The sequence below is a fragment of the Musca autumnalis genome, unplaced genomic scaffold, assembly GCF_047663935.1.
Source record: "Musca autumnalis isolate F117 unplaced genomic scaffold, ASM4766393v1 scaffold_1, whole genome shotgun sequence".
Taxonomy (NCBI): domain Eukaryota; kingdom Metazoa; phylum Arthropoda; class Insecta; order Diptera; family Muscidae; genus Musca; species Musca autumnalis.
The window spans coordinates 161789177-161810624 of NW_027411644.1; the positions used below are offsets into that span (position 1 = coordinate 161789177).

The 21448-nt window shown below is 37.3% G+C and overlaps 1 protein-coding gene across 1 annotated transcript in view; it reads right to left on the minus strand.

Moving 5' to 3' along the window:
* The window catches only part of cdi (serine/threonine kinase), a 409485-nt gene that overhangs the window by 141288 nt on the left and 246749 nt on the right, over nt 1-21448 (minus strand). Inside the window, exon 3 of the mRNA XM_073958754.1 lies at nt 1839-1960. Coding sequence (XP_073814855.1) covers nt 1839-1960 — 122 coding nt within the window. The remainder of the gene's footprint in view (nt 1-1838; nt 1961-21448) is intronic.

The window sequence follows — 21448 nt, forward strand, 5'->3', positions numbered from 1 at the left end:
ATATCAACACCTGGCCCTATAAACATTTTATGGTAGAAATTTTTCTTAGCCTCTGGAAACACAAAATACAAAGTTATAACCGATTCTTTGGTCAAATGGGTCTAATACATTCAAAATATATTAAAATGACGCGTACTTTATAAGGGGCCTTATGTGGGGGCTATACCAAAACGTGGACCTATATAACCCAACTTTGGTAGGAATGTTTTCTGGCCTCTGAAGACACAAAATACTAAATTACAACCAATTCTGTGGTCAAATGGGTCTAATACATTCAAAATATATTAAAATGACGCGTACTTTATATGGGGCCTTATATGGGGGCTATACCAAAACGTGGACCTATATAACCCAACTTTGGTAGGAATATTTTTTGCCCTCTGGAGACACAAAGTACCAAACTACAACCAATTCGGTGGTAAAATGGGCCAAATATCTTAAAAATTCCTTAAAACGACGACGCGTCACGCGTCATTTTGTATGGGGGCTATACGAAAGCGTGGTACTACATAGCCCGCTTTCAATACCAAAAGTCCTACGTAAATATAACATATTTTCCCAAAATTTCAAAACCTACGTCAATCCGTTCGGACGCTAGAGTGATTTCCACAGACGGACAGACGGACGGACATGGCTAAGTCGATGTAGAATTGCACGCTGATCAAGAATATATATACTTTGTGGGGTCTACAATGATTATTTCGAGTAGTTACAAACGTAGTGACAAACTTAATATACCCCCATCCTATGGTGGAGGGTATAAAAAATCATACGAATTAGCTTTTTTGGTAAGGGAGTAATTTCTCAGCGTTCGTTTGACACAGCTTTATTTTTCATATAATTACTTTATTTTGTTACTCAAATACGATTTTAATTGGGCCAATTTATTTTTTATCAATAAAAATTGATTTCTTTACTTTACAAAATACGGCTATAGCGGCAAGTCCTCACAAATCCCACAGTCCCGAAATTGCCCCAAAACCCGGGATAAGGAATTTTAAAATTCCGAATCCCAGGATTTTTGAAATCCCGTCCCGTTCGACATCCCTACTGGAGTTTATAAATGATTTTTTGGACGAACAGAAGAGTCCATCCACATATAGATTCAGTTTGGTTTGAAGTGTCATCTGTGACCATTTTTGTAATTTTGTGCATAATACCCCCTATCCTTATTTAAAGAACTTTCTTTGGCAGCTGTTTGCCTGATGGGGAGCAAATTAATTCAATTTCGTTCTGAAATTAACTTATTTTTATATTTTTTATAAATAATTGATAAGATTCACTTTTCCATCATAAGAAGTATATGAATCACTCAAAAAATGTAGTACATTTTTGCAATAAATAAACAAAAATACAAATAAACATTCCGATAAGAAAAGTAAACAAAAATAAATAAATTATATCAGTAAACTTGTGCCACTTTACTTCAGTGAAAAATATAAACAAATAAAAATATACACAAAAAAAAAAACACACACACAATTACTTATTATCACATTAGAAGAAGAAGAATAAACGTTCACTTAACACAAATATGAGAGGCTTAACAAATAATTTGGATAATTTGTAAACATGTACACATGTATGTGATAATTGAAAATGAGTGCAAAAATAAGAGGTGATCTGAATTTTTCAATGACCTTGGATTTAAGCAGAGTTTTGCAGTTTTCAAGTTTAAAATGCAATTTGTTGTAGTGATAACTAAAAAATATTAAAAATGACAAATGTATAGAAATAAATTTTCCCAGCCTTGCCTCAACAAATTTATCATTATATACACTAACTAAAATTTCATTTTTATTTTTCTCATTAATTAAAAATCAACAGTCTATACTCACCTTAATACATTTGGATGTGACAATTTGTTAAGTAGTTGTACTTCTCTCAGCATATTTGGTCGATTGGCGCGTAATTGATTCATTTTTAAAACCATAACTTCACCCGTTGTACGATGAGTGACCTAAAAAATAAATAACATAAAAATACCAAAATGTTTTAGAGATAATTGGAAACAACAATACACACAATAGCAATTGCTAAATAAATATAAATACAATATATGAGTAATTGTTTTATGAAATATCATTAAAAGAAATAAAACAAAAACATATTAAACTTCACACTCTCACGCCACAGCGCAATTGCCAATGTCGAGGTCATGTTGAACACAACAGTAAAACACAACACTTGTTAAAAACAAATAGAAATAAAAAATAATAAAATAAAAATAAAAATTATGAACAATAGATGAATGGGAATGGTAAGCAATAAAACACCTGAATATTTCCATCTAATAATATGCAGAATTTTTGACTGGGTTGCGATGAACAAGACCAAAAAACCAAAAACAATTGTTTTTTCATTTTTAAAAAATACAAATAATTCAAATTAAAAAAAAAATACAATTAGCCAATAATTCACCCATGTCGATATAACAACAATTATGAATTCACCAAATTCATTCACCAACAATAGAACCAGTTTATAAAAATAAAAAAATGGTCAGCCAAAATTTCGCAAAGTGAAAGTTTTAATGACATTGAGGTGCTAGCCAGCCAGCTAGACAGGGAATTCCACACAATGGGAAATAATTGCGATGATTAGCATCAATTTGTTGAGGAAAACGAAAAAATATCGTTAGAGAAATATTAAGTAGCTACTAGTCTGATAAAACTATGACGTGGATTTTTTAAAGAATTTTAGGAGACCTCTAAAAACACAATAAACGTGGATTTTTTTAAATAATTTTAGGAGACTGCTAAAGACGCAGTAAACGTTGATTTTTACAAAATTTTCGGAGACCTCTAATGAGAATATAAACGTGGATTTTTAAAGAATTTTAGGAGGCCTCTAAAGCAATGTCCGGCAAAAAGGGGCACACGTGCCCTTGATGAGAATAACAACAGAACAACCACCTCTCAGTCTTCGTTCAGAAGTCAAAGAAGAAGGTTCTGTTGTCGGTTGTTTCAATGATTTTTAATTTTAGCAATGCATTAACGTACACGCTGTTTGTGGAGAGAGCGAGAGAGAGTCGTATGCGTGAGGCCGCAAATAATGCATTTGTATTGGTGCCGATACCTGCTCTAAAGCAGTGTTAATCACCACTGGGCTCGCGAGTCGTGGCTGTGTGAACACACACAATCTGAATTGTGGTGACTTTGAACGTTACTCTCACCACCGATCATCTTCTTTGATAGGTATCGGCACCAATACAAACGCATTGTTTGCGGCCTCACGCATACGACTCTCTCTCGCTCTCTCCACAAACAGCGTGTGCGTTAATGCATTGCTAAAATTAAATATCATTTAAACAAGCGACAACAGAACCTTCTTCATTAACGTCTGAACGAAGACTGAGTGGTGGTTGTTCTGTTGTTATTCTCATCAAGGGCACGTGTGCCCTTTTTGCCGGATGCTGTTCTTTGTTTTAGCAATGAATTAACGTACACGATGTTTATCTAGAGCGGCATTCGGCAGCCCTTTACTCGCGAGCAAGCAAAGAGAGCTTTGCTCTCTATTAACGCATTGAAAAACCATGCAATCACACAATGTTTGCTCAATTTTTTGTTGTTGTGTGCCGATTGCTGATCTAGAGAGCGATAGATAATCTCGTGTGTGTGCCCAACACAAACGGAGCGGTTTGTAGTTGTTGGTGAACACTGCTCTAAGGACACAATAAACTTGGATTTTTTAAAGAATTTTAGGAGGCACTAAAGACCCCATAAGATTGGATTTTTTAAGAATTTTAGGAGTTCTCTAAAGACACAACAAACGTGGATTTTTTAAAGAATTTTAGGAGACTTTTAAAGACACAATAAAAGTGGATTTTTTAAAGATTTTTAGGAGACCTTTAAAGACACAATAAAAGTGGATTTTTTAAAGAATTTTAGGAGACCTCTAAAGAACAACAAAAACGGATTTTTTAAAAAAAGGAGACCTCTAAACAACAATAAAAGAGTTTTAGGGGATCTCTAAAGACACAATAAACGTGGATTTTTTTAAAGAGTTTTAGGGGATCTCTAAAGACACAATAAACGTGGATTTTGTAAAGAATTTTAGGAGACCTCCAAAGACAAAATAAACGTGGATTTTTTAAAGAATTTTAGGAGACCTCCAAGGACAAAATAAAGTGGATTTTTTAAAGAATTTTAGGAGACCTTTAAAGACACAAAAAAATAGATTTTTTAAAGAATTTTAGAAGACCTTTAAAGGCACCAAAAAGTGGATTTTTTAAAGAATTTTAGGAGACCTCTAAAGACAATTATCGTGGATTTTTTAACGAATTTTAAGAGACCTAAAAAAACACGACGAACGTGGCTTTTTTAAAGAATTTTAGGATACCTTTAAAGACACAATAAACGTGGATTTTTTAAGGAATTTTATTAGTCCTCTATAGACATAATAAACGTGGATTCTTAAAGAATTTTAGGAGATTTCTAAAGACATAATAAAAGTGGATTTTTAAAGAATTGTAGGAGGTTTCTTAAGACACAATAAACGTGGATTTTTTAGAGAATTTTAGGGGACGCCTAAAGACACAATAAACTTGGATTTTTTAAAGAATTTTAGGAGCCCCTAATGATACAATAAACGTGTTTTTTTAGGAATTTTAGGTGACCATTAAAGACTCAATAAACGTGGATTTTTTAAAGAATTTTAAGAGGCCTCTAAAGACACAATAAACGTGGCTTTTTTAAAGAATTTTAGGAGACCTCTAAGGACAAAAAAAAACGAGGATTTCTTAAAGAATTTTAGAAGACCTCCAAAGACAAAATAGACGTGAATTTTTAAAAGAATTTTAGGAGACCTCTAAAGACATCATAAACGTGGTTTTTTTAAAGAATTTTAGGAGACCTCTAAACACACAATAAACATGGATTGTTTAAAGAATTTTAGGAGACCTCTAAATACACAATAAACATGGATTTTTTAAAGAATTTTAGGAGACCTCTAAATACACAATAAATGTGGATTGTTTAAAGAATTTTAGGAGACCCCTAAAGACGCAATAAACGTGGATTTTTTAAAGAATTTTAGGAGACCTCTAAATACACAATAAACGTGGATTTTTTAAAGAATTTTAGGAGACCTCTAAATACACAATAAACGTGGATTTTTTAAAGAATTTTAGGAGACACAAAAAGTAGATTTTTTAAAAAATTTTAGAAGGCCTTTAAAGGCACCAAAAAATTGGTTTTTTTAAAGATTTTTAGGAGACCTCTAAAGACACAATAATCGTGGATTTTGTAACGAATTTTAAGAGACCTCTAAAAACACAATAAACGTGGCTTTTTTTTAAAGAATTTTAGGATACCTTTAATGACACAATAAACGTGGATTTTTCAAGGAATTTTAGTAGTCCTCTATAGACGTAATAAACGTGGATTTTTAAAGAATTTTTGGAGGTTTCTAACGACACAATAATCGTGGATTTTTTAGAGAATTTTAGGAGACCCTTAAAGCCACAATATACGTGGATTCTATAAAGAATTTTAGGAGACCTCAGAAGGCTCAAAAAAAGTGGATTTTTAAAGAAATATAGGAAACCTAAAAAGGCAGAAAAACGTGATTTTTGAAAGAAGTTTAGGGGGCATAAAAATGCACAAAAACGTAATTTTTTGAAAGAATTTTATGACCTTTCTTAAGGCATAATAAAGGGGATTTTTAAAGAATTTTAGGAGGTTTTTAACGACATAATAAACGTGGATTTTTTAAAGAATTTTAGAAGACCTCTAAAGGCACAACAAACATACATTTTTTAAAAAATTGTAGAAGACCTCTAAAGCAACAATAAACGTGGATTTTATAAAGAATTGTAGGAGGTTTCTAAACACATAATAAACGTGAATTTTGGTGTTTTTTTTTTGTGGTGATAATAATTAATCTGTAATAAATTACAAACCTATAACTAAAGCTTTTAAATTTCAATTACCTCATACTTTTTATTTTCTAAATTTTGTCACATATCCTTGGAATGTTGGCAGTGAATGTTGAACATGAATAAAAACATGACATTTTAAAAATCCAGTCAATGGAATAATAAATTTTCGTTAAATGTTTAGACCTGTTGTCTGGACACGAGGTACATGACCAAACACACACACACATGCACATACATATATTTATATAAACCTGAGAATAAACAATAAAGTTGTAGTTGAGTGCATCCAGTGGGGGTCAGAGTTGCAAAAATAAAAATACGAAAACATAAAAAAATCAGTAAAAAAACAATAATGACCTTAGGCTGAAATCATAAATATTTTGGTGGTCATAATGGATATGGGATTGTTATTGTTTTGAAATAGCAACAGACCTTTCCAGTTGTAAACACAGGTTCAGATGACGTTGACGCGACATTCACCTGTATGTTAGCTATCACAAAAAAAAATTATATGCAATTTTTTGTTTAAATGTGAAGATAAATATACAACAAAACAATACGAAGCAGCAACTCTTGTTGAACTTTCTAATAAATAAAATTGTGTGTGAAAAATGTTTTACTTTTATTGTTTAAAAAGTAGTATTTTTAACGTAATACAATTGAGTATAATGCAATATCATATGCCACACATAGCCTCGGTAAGCATTGGAAATATAGAGGAGGAGTCGAGCAGTCTGTCTACGGCTATGTGAATGATGAGGCCATGATTGATAGTGAGGCCATGTATGATAGTGGTTAATAGCAAAGAGATTTTACAGTCTGCCGAGCAATTATCCACATTCATCATATTTGGCAAAAATACACTGAGGGAAAAATAGTATAAATGTTGGACATAATTTTAGTTCGCGGGAATATATGCGAAAATTGCATATGTTATAAGTTTTTACAGAATTTTAGGAGGTTTCCAAAGACATGATAAACTTGGATTTTTTTAAAGAATTTTTTGAGGTTTCCAAAGACATGATAAACGTTGATTTTTTTAAGAAATTTTAGGAGGTTTCCAAACACATGACAAACGTGGATTTTTTAAAAAATTTGGGAGACTCCTAAAGACACAATAAACGTGAATTTTTTTAAGAATTTTAGGAGACCCCTAAAGACATAATAAACGTGTATTTTATAAAGAATTTTAGGAGACCCCTAAAGGCATAATAAACGTGGATTTTTTAAAGAAATTTTGGGAGACCCCTGAAGACATAATAAACGTGGATTTTTGAAAGAATTTTAGGAGACACCAAAAGACATAATAAACGTGGATTTTTTAAAGAATTTTAGGAGACACCTAAAGACATAATAAACGTGGATTTTTTAAAGAATTTTAGGAGACCCCTAAAGACATAATAAACGTGGATTTTTTAAAGAATTTTAGGAGACCCCTAAAGACATAATAAACGTGTATTTTATAAAGAATTTTAGGAGACCCCTAAAGGCATTGTTTACGCCAAAACGTAAACCCCTACTTTTTCCCTTTTGTTTGCCCTTGCTTTATGTTCAAATCTCCGAATAGATCAAATGTAACAACGGCATAGTAAATTGTACTAAAGTAGTCAGTCTTGCTTACTGATTACTTTTCGACATATTGAAAAGACCTTACTTCCTTTTAGAATAAGCCTATTCTGTTTAATCAGCTAAGGAACAAACACCTACATTTTTTGGATTGGTAACGAATCTATTGTACAAATAAATCCTTATCCAACACTACATATTCTACGCCTTCGTTTTATTGGTTCCTCATTTACTTTGCTTTGATTGTCGAGTTTTTTCAACGGCACCTGTCTTGCTACACATCAAAACTACATCAATACTTTGATTTGTTTCGGCTCTCACTTGAACTGGGTTCTGCATTGTACCTACACTCAACCGTTTGCTGTAAACATTTTGGTCCACAACGAGCCGGATTAGACTCAGTTGTGAGAGTTTTCAGCTACAAAAACAGGTTTCGTGCGGCAATCGAAGGTTGGCTGGATCACTTTTCGTTGTTTAGTTAAGTGATTTAATTTCAATTGAACACGACAGACGGATTATTTGCTGAAATCGTTGTTATAGTGCCCAAAGGACGCGTAAAAAAACAAGCACCACGCGAAGAAGTTTGTAGAATTTGTGTGGATAAATAATTGTGTGTTAATAGCCCTAAAGTTGCCGGTTAAACTCGGATCACCCTAAAGTTGCAGGTTAAACTGGGAATACCCTAAAGTTGCCGGAAAACTGGGACCTGTATACACCCTAAAGTAGCTGGTAAACTGGGAGCTGATCTGAAGAAACGTAACATTGTCGAGCAATAAGTCCAGCTTGTTCCAAACCCACCAAAGGTACTAAGGTATATTCCTAAAACAAGCAGAAAAGTCCATTACAAGTGAGTACATCTTGTCCTTTCCAACCGCTAAAGTTATACACAGATTTGTGAATAAAAGTCTCTGGACAACATACTATATGTGAGTTTTTTATGTTCTAAAATTTTCGGAAAAAAAAACAAGACAAAAAAAACAATCCTCTGATAATAATTTTTTGTGGAAATAAGCACAGGCTTACAACGAGTGAATCATAAAAAAGCCACCACAAATTGATTTTGCAAGAGATTTTCTTTATTTCGTATTGTTGCAACCTACTTTTGCTCGGCACTGTAAATTCACGCTTCAGAAATAAAACGTGGTTTTATCTAGTCCGCCTCCACCAAAGAGCGAGCGTTTATCTATGACATTCTCAATAATATAACAACAGGCCAATCATTACTCAGTTCTCATTGGATTGCGCATGTGCTGTGAGCGCATATCACTCAAGCTCTCTACTATCCATAATATTGTTTTGAGTGTCATTGCTCCTCCGTCTATTTTGCCATTGAGTGGGCTCTCCGCAAAAGCCACGATACTTGGCCTGCTCTCCGTTATTTCAAAGAGATTATCACTTCTCTTATTGTGGTTCTCAAATAATAGATATGGTTGTGTGTTGATCTTTATATTTATCATTTTTTGTCTCCTGTTTTTTTTTCCTCCATGTTGTTGTTGAGGAATGCTCTTGCCTTACATATACATACATCCGTTGTAGGTGAACAAACAAATTGGGGAAAGAGTGTTGTTTTTTCCTTTTGTTGACATACAGCTCTTCTCAAACCAGTCCGTAATCCCAGTTATTACTATATTTTAATTTGAGTGTTTCAATTCCATTGGGTCATCATATGGTCGAAGTTAAGGAGTATCTGATTTTCACAAGCGTGAATAGAGCGAGATACTGGTGAAAGATACATCCGCACAGTGGGTTGAATTTATCACTTAAACCCAAATAAGGTAACTTTACATAATAGCATTGACTCATTAATAAGCAACAGCAACCACGTCATACAAACATTGTGGTCACTTAGTCGTACAATTTAATCACACAATAGACTACATATTTGTCTCGTTGTTCATTTGTTTCTTTCCTATAAAACCTCATACTTTTCTGATCACTGGACGTATCAAGAACGATACCGTAAACTGTATTGGTTTTAAAGTGATTTGTCCAACGTTCCGTCACTAATCTTCTTTCATTTGGAGTCGGTTGAATATATCCTAGATACTAGATTTGGGTTTATGGTTCTACCTTTGGAAAGTACCATCAACACGCACACGATAAGCTGGTAGTTATCCTGATTGGTCGGCACATTAGTTCACCCTAACTTTCGACAGCACTTAAGTCTGTTTTTTCTATATCGTTCAAATTAATTAGATTACCATATAGCGTAACTTCCGTACACTATATTTTGAGGAGTGTCACTTCCCGTAAAGCTAGGTAGTCCTTCCCACTTTTCCAATCATGTCCTTAGACAAGTTTATACTCTTGGCCGACAGTCTAGTGGAGTTCGAGGCTTCGTTAAATAGCAACGAACTGCCAGTAACCACACGATGTTTTTTAGAAACGCACAAGGAGGAGATTAAATCGATTTGGCACCGATTAAAGGACTCGTATGAGCAATGCGTTGCTGATTTGTCCAATACGGAAAAGGATGAGGGGCAAGAAGCTCAAAACGAGGACGAGGCCTCTGAGGTAGAGACTGTCAAGCAGAAGTACCGAAATTCATACTCTACGTACTGTCGGATCATATCCAAGTTGACAGAAGCGATTGACAGTCTGTCAGTAGTGCCTCCAAGTCCATCTCCAAGTCTGTCTGCGAGTTCCAACAGCAACTTCCGTTTGCCGCCCATTGAGCTTACTACATTTCACGGTGACTACAAGTCGTGGCCGACATTCCGTGATATGTTTTCGGCCGTTTGTATTGGTAACTCAAAACTTAGTGACGTAGAAAAGCTTTTCCATTTGTCCCAAAAGACCACCGGTGAACCTCACGATATAGTTTCCAAAAGTCCACTAACTAACGACGGGTTCACCAGTGCTTGGGCCAATTTATGTGCTCGCTATGAGAACGAACGAGTTTTAGTGAATGGACAGTTGAGGACTCTGTTCAATCTTACTCCAATTCAGTCTGAAAATGCGACATCTATCAAAAAACTTCAGCGGGAGGTTAACGCTTGTAGATCCACATTGAAACTCTACAAGATAGATGTCGAAAGTTGGAATTCAATTTTTGTTTTTGTGTGTTCCAACTGCTTGCCAGATTCTACCCTCACCCTTTGGGAACAAACCCTGACTGATAAGACCGTCATTCCTAAGTGGTCGTCCCTAGACAGTTTCCTGACAAATAGATATAGAACGTTGGAGTCCGTTTCCGAACTAAAATGCGCTCAAGATCTTAACACTAGCAAACACTACTCCAAGGCTTCTTCAGTACCTAGACAGGCCAACACTAGGGTTAAGTAATTTCAAGCTAAAGTTTCACAGACCCAGTGCCAGCTTTGTCCAAAAGAATTCCATATAATCCGGAAATGTCCCAAATTCCTCAATATGGACTATAAGCTGAGGTTGGCTGAGATTAAAAGAAGTAATCTATGTCTGAACTGTTTCTCCAGCGCTCATCTGTTGAACAACTGCAAAAGCAAGCATTCTTGCTTTAAGTGCAACAAGCGCCACAATACTTTACTGCACAAAGATCCTGAAGTTCCAAACCCCAACAAAACTTCCCGAAGCTCAGGCCCCAGCGGTTCTGCCAAACCATTTCCTTCCAGACATTCTGCTGTACAGTCCACTGACAATTCTAATGGTGTTGTCCAAAATTGTTTTGCCGCCAACTCCAACGGCGTCCTTCTGGGGACTGCATTGGTAAAAATTGTGTACTCTGATGTTGGTTATACAGCGCGAGCGTTGATTGATTCGGGTTCCGAGGGAACTCTAATTTCCGAAAAGTTGTTCAACTTTTTAAAACTTCCATCCATCCGCACAGCCGCTAAAATTTCTGGTCTCAATAATACTGTGTCCGCAAACGTCCATAAAGAATGTCAACTTACCATAGGTTCTCATTCTAACGAAAACTTTGAGATCCAAGTTTCCGCCTTAGTGGTTCCCCATCTGTCCAATAACCTCCCTTCTACGACGATCGACATCGATATCACATCCAATTTTCCGGAACTGGACCTAGCAGATTCTAAGTTTTACCAAAGTTCCAAGATTGACCTGCTTCTAGGTGCAGACGTTCTTCCCTCCATTATGTTGGCTGGGTGCAAGCATGGAATCTGTGGGACTCTAATGGCTCAGAGAACTGTATTCGGATGGGTCTTAACCGGCCCAGTTCCAAACCAAAACATCAACTCATTTTCCACACGCGTCTCATATTTTTCTGAAATCTCTTTGGATAAAGAGATTTCACGGTTTTGGGAGGTGGAAAACATTCCACTAAAACGCGTAGTATCTAAATCTGACATATTTTGCGAGGAGTTATATAGTCGGTCAACGACTCGTGATATGGAGGGAAGATATGTGGTCTCCCTTCCTTTTAAGGAGGAGTATTCTCCAATTTCAAGTTTGGGACATTCGAGAAGTAGGGCTCTGGCACAATTCTTCCGTAACGAAAGGAGGCTTCTTCGAGATCCCCAATTAAAAGCGGAATATGATGATAATATACAGGAATATGTTTCATTAAATCACATGGTTCCGGTCCAACCAAGAAATCCAATGGAATCTACCTCATGTTTCTATCTACCGCATCATACAGTGATAAAACCTGAGAGTACGACCACCAAGGTGCGGGTGGTATTCAACGCTTCACAGTCATCCTCAAATGGTTTAAGTTTAAATGATATTCTTTACACCGGTCCGGTGTTACAGAGTGATTTAACCATGCTCATTCTCAACTGGCGGTTTTGTCGATACGTCTTTAGCGGAGATATTCAGAAGATGTACCGACAAATCCGCGTACACCCAGATCATACACCTTTCCAAAGAATCTTATTCCGAAAAAGTCCAAATGATCCGATTCAGGACTATGAACTCCAAACTGTGACGTTCGGGGTCAACTGCGCTCCGTATTTGGCAATACGAACATTGAGACAATTAGCTGAAGATTTGCAACATGAGTTTCCTATAGCTTCAACTATTTTGCGATCTTCTATGTATGTTGATGATGCCCTTGTGGGGGCACACGATATACAATCAGCTGTCAAAGCTAGAGATGAGCTAATCCAAGCGTTATATTCAGCAGGATTTTCCATGAGAAAATGGACGTCCAATTCCAAAGAGCTTCTCCAAAATTTACCCCCGGGAGACCTTTTGCATTCTAATTTCCTCAACTTTGATGAGTGTAGCTCCGTGAAAACTTTGGGGATTCGTTGGAATGCCCTGTCTGATGATTTTTTCTTTTCCATAACAATATTCCATGATGATTCTAAGTATACTAAGCGGGCAGTCCTATCACATATCTCTAGGCTTTTTGACCCAGCTGGATGGTTGGCCCCTGTCATCGTATTAGCGAAGGTCATAATGCAAAAGATATGGATGGACAAAACTGAATGGGATGCAGAAATATCCCCAGAATCTCTTAGTATGTGGCAAGAATTCCAAAGACAATATCCAGCTATTGGCCAAATCCGAATACCTAGATGGGTACATTTTATTCCGGACGCTGAAGTTGAGTTCCACGGATTTTCTGATGCATCAGAAAAGGCATATGCTGCAGCTATTTATATTCGAATTATCTATCCAAATGATATCCGTACGAGTCTGATATGCTCCAAGACAAAAGTATCTCCCATAAAAACTTTATCCATTCCAAGGCTGGAACTCTGTGGTGCAGCCCTATTAGCGGATATGGTAGATACCATTCTCCCTCAGCTCGACTTCGAAAACTATTCTGTGTTTTGCTGGACAGATTCCACCATTGTCCTTTCATGGTTGGCAAAACCACCATGCTTTTGGAACACTTTTGTCGCTAACAGAGTTTCCAAGATAGTTCAAATTACGTCTCCCTCCCGATGGTCTCACGTAGAATCCAAGTTCAATCCAGCTGATTTAGCTAGCAGAGGTGTTTATCCTCCAGATCTTATAGATAGCGATTTGTGGTGGCGAGGACCGAGCTGGTTGTCCGACCTAATAGAGAGTTGGCCCAAATCTCATCCAGAAGTAGACAATGGACTGGGATTAGAAAAGAAACCGATTCAGAACCATTTTGCTTATTTCGACCGATTTGAAGATGTGTTGAAACGCTTTTCCTGCTATTCCAAAGCTATACGTGTTATGGCATATGTATATCGATTTATTCAAGCGACTCATCCAAAGTTCAAGCCTAACTTTCAACGAGAAGAAACTCACGTCATATTACCTCACGAAGTAACCTATGTCCGAAAGCGTTTGGTGTGCCTAATCCAAAAAGCAACGTATCCAAACGAATATTCAGCGCTCTCCTTCGGTAAGTCCTTACCCCTGAAGAGTACACTCCTGAATTTGAACCCGTTTTTAGACGCTGATGGTCTTCTTCGTGTATGTGGTAGATTGGAAGGGGCTACATGGCTTTCTTACAACGAAAGACATCCAGTAATACTGCCCTACCAATGCCCTTATTCGCAGCTCTTCGTATCATTTATTCACAAGATAACTCTTCATGGCGGCAATCAGCTGGTTCTCCGGTTAGTCCGTAATCAGTACTGGATACCGAAAGTAAAAAATTTAATAAAAACCACCATTCACAAATGCAAGCCTTGTTTCTTATTCAAGCGAAAATGCCAAAAGCAGTTAATGGCTTCGTTGCCTCCGGAAAGGTGTACATATTCGAGGCCATTCACCCACACCGGGCTTGATTTCGCAGGGCCATTTGACATCAAGACGTATGCCGGACGATACTGTCGAATGAGTAAAGGATATGTTTGCGTATTCATCTGCTTTTCCACTAAAGCAATTCACCTTGAGGCAACTTCCGATCTGTCCACACCAACATTCCTCGCTGCTTTTAGCCGCTTCGTCTCCCGACGTGGATGTCCACTCCACCTACACTCGGACAATGGCACCACATTTGTCGGCGCATCCCGTATTCTTGCAAAGCAATTTATCCAAACCTCTCATGTTGCTCTCCTCTCAAGCTATTCACATCAAAACATAACATGGCATTTCATACCTCCAGGTGCTCCCCATATGGGCGGCCTATGGGAGGCAGGAGTGAAAAGCTTCAAGCAACACTTCAAGAAAACTGCAGGTTCCCACAAATACACCTTCGAAGAGTTCCAAACTTTGTTGTCCAAAATTGAAGGTTGTCTCAACTCCAGGCCCTTATCTCCAATTTCCCAAAGTCCATCAGATCTGACAGCATTAACACCGGGGCACTTTCTTATCGGTACCGCGATATTAGCTCCGTTGGATCCTGAAATCCTCGAAGAACCCATTTCCATACGCAATCGCTGGCAGAGAATCAAAGCGATACATCAGCATTTCTGTACGCGCTGGAAAAATGAGTACCTAAAGGAGCTCCAAAAGAGACACAAATGGAAAACACCCGACATAGACGTCGCCAAAGATATGCTTGTTGTGATTCGAGATGAAAATCTACCTCCGAATAGTTGGCGACTTGGAAGAATCGTAAAAGTACATCCCGGTGCAGACCAAAGGGTTCGAGTTGCAGATGTCCTTACACAGAAAGGACTAGTTACGCGCCCCATAACAAAATTAGTAATATTACCCTACGATAGTTCCTAAACTAATCCACACCCAGCTCTCCAACTTTCTATACATAATACCTCCATTTTATCCCATCTCCTTTGTTTCTAATCCTTTCCTCTTTCTTCCAGAGTATGAATTCCAGACAGAAGTCAAAATCGCCGTCTCGCAGACATAACTTCGCTTGTAGAGTATGCAGGAAAATGCATCCCCTTAAATCTTGTCGTCGGTTTCACAGGTTTAATACCATTGACCGAATGCACCTTGTGAAAAAATATGGTTACTGCATTAATTGCTTAGCACATACCCACTCTCAAAAAACGTGCTTCACCAGGACCGGTTGTAGATATTGCGGACAGTACCACCACACTCTTCTTCATGTCCACTCTCGACTACAGAAGTCATCGATATCTCAATCAAAGGAACTTTTACCGAAAGCGGTCGATAAATCTCCAAAGACTGCCGCAGTCTCAAGTCAAGATAGGCACTCTTCAGCCAACCGATTACCTCACGACCAGAATACGCGACCACTCCCAGTCAAGGTGCAACCAACATCTCTTACGTCCATCTTAAGCCAGAATGTTGCCACACTTCTTCCCACGGCGGTGGTGAAGATCGAAGCAAAGGGGAAGGAGCATTATGCGAGATGCTTACTCGACTCTGCGGCAAGGATGAGCTATGTCTCTCAAAAATACGTGGACACACTGGGGGCCGTTTGTCTCGAACTTGACAGTGAAACTATTTGTCCTTTAACGATGAGCTCAACCACAGATCCAACGAAGAAGATTGATGTGACGCTGCGAGTCAATAATCGGATTGGCACCGTGACACCCAAACATACGCTTCCGAATTCCCTACAGAGCAGTTTTGTCAATTTCGTTTTAGCCGACAAACAATTTAACATTGCGGCACCAATTGATATTGTTTTAGGTGTCGATGCATACTCTCGAATTATCCTCGACGGTATTTACAGCAAGCCTGGTCTGCCAACTGCTCAGAGCACTATTTTCGGAATCGTACTATATGGATCATTTAATAACTAATTTTTATCTTAATAGAATAACGTTCCTATTTCCTATGAATTTACATACTGTCTTTGAATTACACAAATCTCTTTCCTTAAGAACAATTGAATTCTAAAAAGATATAAAAAATACTGCGCTAACACTTATAATATATTTAGTAATACTACTGAATTTTTAAATATAAGTATTGCGATCCAAGGTCTTTTCGATATGAGGGGGCGGAATGTTTACGCCAAAACGTAAACCCCTACTTTTTCCCTTTTGTTTGCCCTTGCTTTATGTTCAAATCTCCGAATAGATCAAATGTAACAACGGCATAGTAAATTGTACTAAAGTAGTCAGTCTTGCTTACTGATTACTTTTCGACATATTGAAAAGACCTTACTTCCTTTTAGAATAAGCCTATTCTGTTTAATCAGCTAAGGAACAAACACCTACATTTTTTGGATTGGTAACGAATCTATTGTACAAATAAATCCTTATCCAACACTACATATTCTACGCCTTCGTTTTATTGGTTCCTCATTTACTTTGCTTTGATTGTCGAGTTTTTTCAACGGCACCTGTCTTGCTACACATCAAAACTACATCAATACTTTGATTTGTTTCGGCTCTCACTTGAACTGGGTTCTGCATTGTACCTACACTCAACCGTTTGCTGTAAACAGGCATAATAAACGTGGATTTTTTAAAGAAACTTTGGGAGACCCCTGAAGACATAATAAACGTGGATTTTTTAAAGAATTTTAGGAGACACCAAAAGACATAATAAACGTGGATTTTTTAAAGAATTTTAGGAGACCCCTAAAGACATAATAAACGTGGATTTTTTAAAGAAATTTTGGGAGACCCCATAAAGACATAATAAACGTGGATTTTTTAAAGACATTTTGGGAGACCCCTAAAGACATAATAAACGTGGATTTTTAAAGAATTTTAGGAGACCCCTAAAGACAAAATAAATGTGTTTTTTTAAAGAATTTTAGGAGACCCCTAAAGACATAATAAACTTGGATTTGTTTAAGAATTTTAGGAGACCCCTAAAGACATAATAAACGTGGATTTTTTAAAGAATTTTAGGAGAACCCTAAAGACATAATAAACGTTTATTTTTAAAGACTTTTAGGAGACCCGTAAAGGCATAATGAAAGTGGATTTTTTTAAAGAATTTTAGATGACCCCTAAAGGCACAATTAATGTGGATTTTTTTAAAGAATTTTAGGTGACCCCTAAAGACACAATAAATGTGGATTTTTAAAGAATTTTAGGAGACCCCTAAAGGCGTAATGAACGTGGATTTTTTAAAGAATTTTAGGTGACCCCTCAAGACACAATAAATGTGGAATTTTTAAAGAAGTTTTTAAAGAATTTTTGGATACCCCTAAAGACAAAATGAACGCGGATTTTTTAAAGAATTTTTGGAGACCCCTAAAGACACAACAAACGTGTTTTTTTTAAAGAATTTTAGGAGACCCCTAAAGGCACAGTAATTGTGGATTTTTAGAAGAATTTTTGGAGACTCCTAAAGACACAATAAAAGTGGGTTTTTAAAGAATTTTAGGAGACTTTTAAAGACACAACAAACGTGAAGTTTTTAAAGAATTTTAGGAGACCTTTAAAAACACAATAAACGTGTTTTTTTTACAAATTTTAGAAGACCTCTAAAGACACAATGAACCTGGATTTTTTTACAAATTTTAGAAGACCTCTAAAGACACAATAAACGTGGATTTTTTATGGAATTTTAGGAGACCTCTACAGCCATAATAAACCTGGCTTTTTTAAAGAACTTTAGTAGACTTCTAAAGACACAATAAACGTGGATTTTTTAAAGAAGTTTAGGAGACCACTAAAGACGTAATAAACATGCATTTTAGGAGACATAATATATAAAGACATAATATATATATTTTTTTGACATTTTCTTTCATAGAAAGGAAGAACTTTTAAACATAGTTAATTCTACATTTTTCCCTAAAAGCTTTGAAATTTAACATTTTCCCAAGTGTATGCCGCTATTATCCATCATATCATAGACAACATCGTCAATTGCTTTCAATTTCGTTTTTATCCTCCATTTCAATATCGAACAATCAAAGGCTGATATTAAATCACAGACAAAATCGATGGATGAATGGAGAGTTGGACGGAATGGTGGGAGTGAGAGTTTTGTTTGCAAAATGTGTGTTTAACAGTTAAATTGTTGGAATAACCAACAACATCTTTTTTCATTTTTTTTCATGACAATCAATATAGACAGTGAACAAACAAACGCCTCAATAATATGGACAATGAAAAAAGTTGCGGAGACAACAACTGACCAGACAGTTGTAGTGCCATGCCAGCCCCAATTGTAAAAATGGCAAGTGGTGGTCAGAAAACCAGATTGCCTGACATTCGAAGTTCGCCGTTTTGTTTTTTATCGGCAACACAATTGTTTGGTCAATCGTTAAAATTCCATCAGTCATCATTATCATTGTCATCATTCATCCTGAGAGTCCGTCCACCAGCAGTCAGTCAGTGATTCAATGCAGCTATTGGAAAAATGCAACAGTGCCGTTTTTTATTTATAATATCCCAAAAAATGTTGCCTATCCTTGTCTCCATTTTTTATTGATTTGAAAAAAAAAACTCAAGTTCAACAATCTTCGTTCGATTTGACTGTTGTTTTGTTGTGACCACTGACTGCATAAAAAAGGCAGGTAGTTGTTTTTTACGGCCGCTGATACATATGCTTTTATTGTCAATATTTGATGTAATGCCAATTAAAAATTTATATTAACAACATTTTTGTGATTTGAGTCATGTTAAAAGTCATCTTTGATATAACAACAAAAAGCCCCTAAAGATTTGAACGCTGTAACATGTTTCTACTGCAGAGAATCGATGAGTCGATTGACTCCGGTTACATGACATCTCCTTATGCGTTCATGAGATTGCATCTACTATCCTTGGTAGATGATGGCATTTGGATATGACGGACGATTGACTGGTTGGCCTGCAAAAAAATTATATTTTTGACAGGAAGCAAGTTTTTTAAGTGGCAGACAAAATGGAGCCACTGTTGGGAAATGAAAAAGGAGGAAAGAAAATATATATAGACAAATAATATTACTAATATTAAAAAAAAAACAACAAACACAATATAACGATTTCGAAGAATTTGCAAAAATTACAAATTGGGGAAAAATTGTCGTGTTTACACGCCACGCCCACATCTTTCAATTTTTTGAGCTAATTTTTTTTCCTTAGTTTCATCGAATCCCATAGAGAAATTAACAATCGGTGACGACAAGCAATTGGGGTTTTGGCCAGGAAAATCGATTTCTGAACCACATCAGTACGGCGGACGTTTCTATTTATGTATTGACTCGAAGGACGTCACCGCAACAATTATGTGTTTGTGTTCGTATATGTTTTCACCATGGGAGCTTCAATATATCCCGAAATGCCTGATCCGAGCACTGTTGGTCCGTGCCAGGATAGAGAAGAACCCTTGGCCATGTTCCGTTTGCCAGATCCGTAACCATCTTTTGTCAACATCGGTGAAATGTAATGGATGTATGGAATGGGTGCACATCAGAGACTGCTTTAGTCTCAGTCGACTCCAGGACAAGGAGGTAATCTTCCAGCGTGTCTCCAACTGCATCGTCGAAACCATGGTTGTCGTCAGAATTCAAGATACGCGATGGTTACAACGTTTTGTGAAAGGATCGTACAAGAAACGTAAGAGGTAGACTTGTCTTGTCTTGTCCAGTTCAAAAGTCTCTCGCTTGATTCTAGTGACCCATACATGGAATGTGTGGAGGTAGCAGTAAAGTGTGGGACTGCCGTGGTGTAGTTGCTTAATATATACATACCACGGATGAATAACTATGCATTGAGTTATAAGCCCGACATGGATGGCATTTGTTGTTGACTTTAATACTCATCATAATTTTTGGCATTCCGACCCAGGTAATGAATGGCCAGAGGGGTGCTTTGCAGGTCAAGCAAACTGATAGCGAGGATAAGGGAAGATTGCCATAGCTATCAGCATTGTGGCACCAGGTCTGAAAAATGACGTATCCTGGCAAACCGTCATTCCCTTGGCTCAGACCATCTTCCAATCATTGTCTCCGTAAACAGACCACCCGATTTCATAACCTCTGACCGCGGATGAATAACTATGCCTTGAGTTATAAGTCCGACATGGAGGGCAATAACCGTTTGCTTGGGAACTTCAATACTCATCATGATTTTTGGCATTCCGTCCTGGGGCAATGACCAGAGGGGCCCTTCGCAGGTCAAGCAAACTGATAGCGAGGATAAGGGAAGATTGTCATAGCTCGCTAGATATCACCATTGTGGCACCAGGTCTGAAAAATGGCGTATCCTGGCAAGCAGTCATTTCCATTGGCTCAGGCCATCTTCCAATCATTGTCTCCGTAAACAGAACACCCGACCTTATAACCTCTGACCGCCGTACTTTTTTGAACCATTAAAAAAGTTGATTGACCGGGGTTTTGAGAATTTACCTATCACCTCTTCAAACAGCTGCTCATTCTCGGGTAGCTGAGAAGATTTTCTGAAACATCACAGCTGCTGCAATCGCGCTGGCCCGAAATCAGACAAAATTTCCTAGCAGAGGCGAAAGGTGTAGCAAATGAACTTCATGAGCTTCGTCGTAAGAACCCTAAATACCCAAGAGGTAGGGAACTTACCCTTGAAGTCAGCAGGATAGTAGGCCAACATAAGCTGAAGAAATGTAACATTAGTACAGGACTAAGTAAATTGTGGGCAACGGCGAAATCACTCTCGAAAATGGGAAAGAAGAGATGTGACAGTGGCAGATCCGAACAGGTGCCCGTGTTATTTAAACCGACAGTTTATAGAAGAGGGCGAAGAGGAGTGTGCTACGCTGTATAAGAGCCCTCCCAACCGAGGAGTTACCACTACAAGATTGTAGACGTCATCCGTAACGAGAAATCATCCAAAGCGTTGAGACCACATGGAATCTCAATGGTAATGCTTAATGAAACCGAGATTTGACAAGGGTCCTCAAATTATTGTTTGCCCCCAAATTATATATAAAGTTGGCAGAGTGGTCCCGCTACTAAAGGCAGACAAAGATGCCGGCAGGTGTGAATCGTACTGGCCAATCTTTCTCTTGTCGCCAGTAGCAAAGATTCTAGAGGCAATATTCTTCCCAATTATGAGAACCAGTTTCCCGGTTACTCATCATCATCTTGGATTCCGGAAAATGGAAAGCACCACAACAGCATTACACGCCATATTCACAAATATCAGTCGAGGGTTGGACCAGAACATCTCGTGTGACAGAACAGTTATGGTGGTTCTGGACCTAACGAAGGCCTTCGAAAAACAGAAACATGAAGTCAAGACACGCAGAGTGAAACAGGGATTTCTCCAAGGCGGGGTGATATCTCCGGATATGGTAATGTTTGAGGATGATTGGCGTCGGATCCTATCGTCA